At 42.4% G+C, this 5,654-nt stretch overlaps 1 protein-coding gene across 1 annotated transcript; it reads left to right on the plus strand.

Moving 5' to 3' along the window:
• The first annotated feature begins 29 nt into the window (after positions 1 to 29).
• On the plus strand, positions 30 to 5,183 carry LOC103134192 (potassium voltage-gated channel subfamily F member 1-like). The gene has a single exon (XM_016668933.1). It carries the CDS (start codon positions 1,169 to 1,171, stop codon positions 2,669 to 2,671), a length of 1,503 nt encoding a protein of 500 aa, XP_016524419.1. The 5' UTR covers positions 30 to 1,168; the 3' UTR covers positions 2,672 to 5,183.
• Positions 5,184 to 5,654: the final 471 nt, after the last annotated feature.

Here is a 5,654-nt window from a genome sequence, read left to right on the forward strand (position 1 = left end):
TAAATAAATAAATAAATAAATAAATAAATAAATAAATACTTATTTGTCACTATTTTTGTAACCACTGTAATCCGTTCTTTTCTCAGACACAGTCACAAATGTATTATTCATAGCATGTGTATGTGTGTGTGTGTGTGGTATTTGTGTTTGTTATTCGTGTTATTTGTCTGAAATAAATGATTCATCCATTCACTCACGTCCTTCTTATGAGCTTTACATTAATTTATCAGATCAGCTGTCAGTTCATCTTTATCGTGTTAAAGGCCAAATGACTCACTGGTCTGCGTTACTGGTAAAAAAAAAATATCCCTACTGTAAAAGCTCTTCATCTTCATAGTGCTGTTAAAACTGTTGCTGAGAAGCTTTCAGTTAGAGTTTCATGATGAAGAACCCAGTATGGATGACAGGACCGCCACATTTTGGTCTGACAGAGAAAGTCTTGTGGATATTTCATCTCAACAGGTTGCTCTCGTGTTGCGATGGAAAGCTGCAGTTCTCATCTGCAATTTCGTCAAGCTAACACCTCACAATGCTTCCCATGAAGCGCGGAAAATTGCGATCCGCAGCGCCTGGCTGCACTGCGCCGCGTCCGGACAGTAAACAGCAAAACACGCAGCAATCGTGTCACAACCGGAAGTTGAGAAATCAGCTTTAGAAATAAATGTGGGTGGGTGGACATGTCGACTTCTGAGTCGACTTCAAATGTTTATAATTTCAATGTTAAAAGTGATAAGTTTGAGAAAAGAGAAGTCCAAATTTCGATATAGAAAGTAATTATTTTGGCTTTAAAGTTTGGATTATGTCTTGGAATTTCACAAGTTAGGAGAGCCAGAGAACCCTTCTTTATCTTTTGAGTGTTTTATTTTTGAAATCCCGGCCGGAAGTTTGGATTTCAATCACTCTGAATTGACAACAGGCGCACTTCAATGCCAACTTTTGCAGCGCGCACAGGCGCACTGTTGTCTGCCAAACAAGGCTGCATGGAACTGACAGGACTTCATGCTGCAGTCAGGTCGAAGAAAACAGATTTTCTCTTTCATAACTAATATATACACATATACATTTAATCTAGAGGAATCTAGCGGCTACACAAAGCGCGCCAGGGCGCCTGGTGACATTTTTCTGTGGAGATCTCATTCAGTTTCGAAGCGGGGCAATCTTCGGAATAATGTGGGGAATCCAGAGAAGTCGGTACGCGGACTGCAACGGCTCTGAAGCGAGTGAAGAGGCGGAGATCGTGGTGAACATCGGCGGAGTGAAACAGGTGTTGTATGGCGACGTGTTGAATCGGTTCCCGGAGACTCGACTGGCAGAGCTGGTGGACTGTTCTCTGAAGTCTCCCGAAGAGATATCCTCATTGTGTGACGATTATGACCCAGACACCGGGGAATTTTATTTTGACAGGGACCCCGAGGCATTCAAGTGTATAGTGGAGCTGTATTATTACGGAGAGGTACACATGAAAAGGGGCATCTGCCCGATTTGTTTCATGAAGGAGATGGACTTCTGGAAAATCGGCGCAGATTTTCTGGATGAATGCTGCAAAAGCCACCTTAAAGAGGTCCAGGATGAACTTGCGGAGATCGCAGAGAGAGTGAGAACTATCTTGGTGGACAGAGAGGGAGACCCGTCGGCAGGAGGCTGCCAGCGCTTCCAGGCGTCGCTCTGGAGGCTGATGGAGAAGCCGGAGTCCTCAGTGCCTGCGCACGTCATTGCCATACTTTCTTTCATCTTCATCCTCGTCTCCTCCGTGGTGATGTGCGTCGGGACAATCCCCGAGCTTCAGGTGGAGGACTCCGAAGGCAACCTCACTGAGCACCCGACTCTGGAGGTCATCGAGACGGTGTGCATCGGTTGGTTCACCATCGAATACCTCCTGCGTCTGATCTCCTCTCCAAACAAGCTCAAATTCGTCTTGTCCTTCATGAACATCATCGACTTCATGGCGATCATGCCCTTCTTCGTGGTGCTGATTCTGACCTCCTTCGGCGCCGGAGTGATGGAGCTGGCCAACGTGCAGCAGGCGGTGCAGGCTTTGCGCATAATGCGCATTGCGCGCATCTTCAAGCTGGCGCGCCATTCGTCCGGTCTCCAGACGCTCACATCTGCGCTGAAGAGCAGCCTGAAAGAGCTGGGTCTGCTCCTCATGTACATGGGGGTGGGGGTGTTCCTCTTCTCAGCGCTGGGCTACACCATGGAGCAGAACCACCCGGACACGCTATTTACCAGCATCCCGCAGTCGTTCTGGTGGGCTGTGATCACCATGACCACTGTGGGCTACGGGGACGTGTACCCTAAGACCACTTTAGGCCGGTGTAACGCGGCCATCAGCTTTCTGTGCGGGGTCATCGCCATAGCGCTGCCCATACACCCCATCATTAACAACTTTGTGCTGTTTTACAACAAGCAACAGGTGCTGGAGACCGCAGCCAAGCATGAGATTGAACTGATGGCGCTGCGCAACACTGAAGGCGAACTGAGGGCTGCGCCCGAGCATCATGAACATGTTTGCGGTACCCGGGTTTGGGACTCCTCCATGAGCTCCTGTCACAGCGATACGTTCCTACCTCTGCTGAAGGACACCAGCAGGGGAGGGCCGAGTATGCAGACCCCGAGCATGGAGACTAGCTTTGAGAGCACAGCAGAAGCCTCAGAATATTTCATCTCATGAATTTGGAAAAAAAAAAAAAACTGTCTTATCTGATAAGAAAAAAAAAAAATCTCCACAAGATGATCTAATCACTATTTTTTTGAAGTTCTATAAATGTAAGGGAGATTGGTTAAGGATTTGAAAACATCCCCGCTCTCAAAATAAGATTAAACAGAAAAATGCATTAGCTTTGGACTTGATAAACTCACAGTGAACCCAGATTTGCATATGGCCGCCATTTGAACAGCCATATAGGCATCTTACTTCAGCCAACATTTATGTATGCTGCCTAAATAGTTAGAATATTACCTGATAAAGGGGGTCCCAGTAAGTATGCAGGTCACATTAGGTTCAACGACAACATTATTTGCAACTGAGGGGTTATGGCCGTTTTTTCTGTCCTGGCAGCAAAAATTTCCATGTGGGACCAAAGGTGTTGGGAAAAGTAATATTTACAAGGCCTTTTCAAAGTCAATGTGTTTTTGCTGAGTCATATTATTATTACATTTGTTTTCATGTTGGAAATATGAAAGTAAACATTTACACATTGGACTCATTATGCATATGCATAAGGCTGTAGGAAATGGGCTGAAATTATTCCCCACATGTGTTTTGCCGCAGCTTGAATAATTGCCCCATGTTATTTGCCTGTACTTTGCCTATTGCAGGGAATCCATGTTTCCTGAAAGGTTTTCCCTATGCCGGCATGTCATGCCAGCTGCCATTTACATATGTGGCCAAAAATATCGAAGCTTTTGCTCAGTTGCGGTTGATTCACTGTGAAAAGAAAATGTAACTTTGCCTTTTTCAGTAAGTCCCTATTTAAAGAAGGTTTTTCTTTGAAAAGCCGCTGCATCTTATCAAAGTTAACATTTACACATAATGCCAGTAAACTATGTGGTTTAAAATGGGCCTCAGCTGTGCTAAATGCCCCCATGTTATTTGCCTATATGCCAGTCCTTTGATAGATAGCAGTGGGTTTATGTTTGTTTAGCTGTTCTGTTCCAGCAGTCAGTTTTTCTCTCTTAGTCATGTCATGAGTGAGTGCCAATATTTAAGAAATGGGGGCCATTTTGATAGGGCAAGGGTTGAAAATAGGCCCTACATGGGAATGTATGCAGGTTATACGTTGTATGTTTGCTCTTATTTGATGTAACTCAAATCCGAGTACAAAGATTACCCATATTTATCCACTTCATCTATTTTGAATGTATGTGAGACCCCACAGGGACATTTTTAGGATCTCCTTCTGGTTTTGCTGAAATGAGGTTCATCTAGTAAACCCAAATTGGACCCATACATGAAGCACATTGTGAGCTCACACCCACCTACTACAGTAGCCATCAAGTCTGAGCAAAATCCACAAACACATACTGGCTGTGATTTAACACTCCCATACAACTAAATTTCACTTATACTGTAGATTGGTCTGTAGCTTTTTTTTTTCCCATGTGAGGCAGCTTGTTCAGGAGAAAATAAAAAAAAAAGTCAAATACATCATGATAACTGTATAAGCATAACAAAAAAGAAAAATCTGATTGTACTGTGAGCTTGTGATTTAATTATGTACATTTCACTGGAGTTGCTGGAAGCATGGATTTGGAGATGCAAGCCCTCAAGGACTCTTATATGTTGTTTATCACCCGTGATTTACATCAACGTGGTTATTGTTTCTGTGTCAGTGTAGGGTGAAATCAGATGAAAAATGCACAAGAGTTTTTGAAGCAGCTGCATCATTTGCCTGACTTTTTGTTAAGCAGGTTTTAGGGGCTTCAAATGTTCCTCTTCCTCCAGGGTTTGTTCCATGTTGCCATCTTTCTGCTGATGAAAGAAGCAAAAATCGGGAGGTGGAGAAATCCCAAAACACATGACTGTGCTCCAACAAAATCATCAGTAAAAAGAAACATGAAAAAAAAAACCAACAACGAGGAGTTGTGTGGAATATGTATTTTATTGTGATTAAAGTTGAATGCAGCATTTTTATGCTTCATGCCCCAGATTTCTAAATTATCCTGACAGGTGCCATTTTTAAAAGGAAATATTTCACAGTTTTGAAATGCCTCAACTCCTACACTGACAAGTCTGAATGATGTTGACTTTGCCACACAAATAGAACAGTCACTTTAACAGTTAGCTGGCACAGCAGGGATACTGCAATGCCCGACATGTCACGGCATGATTCAAGCAAAGTCTGTACATTTTTGCAGAGTTTTTTTTTTTTTTTTGTGACATTAGGGTCATTAAATCAGTAAATTAACAATCTTTCCACAGGAAAAATGAACAGAAAGAAGAAGGAGAAGAGAAAAAACGCAATCGATGAGGACTTAAGAGGCCTGATTGTAGGTAGACTGATGAGTTGATTTGTTATTTTAAAGCAGCTGAATTTGGAGTAAGTTCACAAATATGTGCTGGTTAACTATTTTCTTTTTTATATTAAGAACATTTTATTCAGTGGTTGCCCAGTGAATTACTTGTCAGAGTCAAAACGGGAAACATTGGTTAGTTTCAGTGACTATTTGACTGGTGAATCACACAAAAAAAGATTCCTATAAACAAATAAATATATGCATATAGTTGAAGCTATATGGATTCTTTTCAAGAATTGATACACTGACATGATCAATATGTGTGCACAAAAATGGCACAATAACACTGCTTAACATTTTTAGTGGGATTGCCATCAATTTTCTTAAAGACATTTTAATAATTGTTCATTCAAGAAAGATTAGACATAAGTGCATCTGGCAATGTCATAATGTACCGTATTTTTCGGACTATAAGCCGCTACTTTTTTCCCACACTTTGAACCATGCGGCTGATAGCCCGGTGCGGCTTTTCTGTGGATTTTTCTTCAACTGCCAGGGGGCCTTTTTAGCAGAAAGTGAATCATTGGAAGTTAAAATTGGAAATCAAAAAGGAAACCGCTGATTTTCATATAGAACAAGCACATGCTAGCAGCAGGCGCGACTGAGAAATGTTTTCACACTCATATCCCCTCATCATG

The sequence above is a fragment of the Poecilia formosa genome, unplaced genomic scaffold (genome assembly GCF_000485575.1).
Source record: "Poecilia formosa unplaced genomic scaffold, Poecilia_formosa-5.1.2 Scaffold1, whole genome shotgun sequence".
NCBI classification, from domain to species: domain Eukaryota; kingdom Metazoa; phylum Chordata; class Actinopteri; order Cyprinodontiformes; family Poeciliidae; genus Poecilia; species Poecilia formosa.

Coding starts and splice junctions, on each gene's coding strand:
- LOC103134192 (XM_016668933.1), top strand. CDS start 1,169: ATGTGGGGAATCCAGAGAAGTCGGTACGCGGACTGCAACGGCTCTGAA.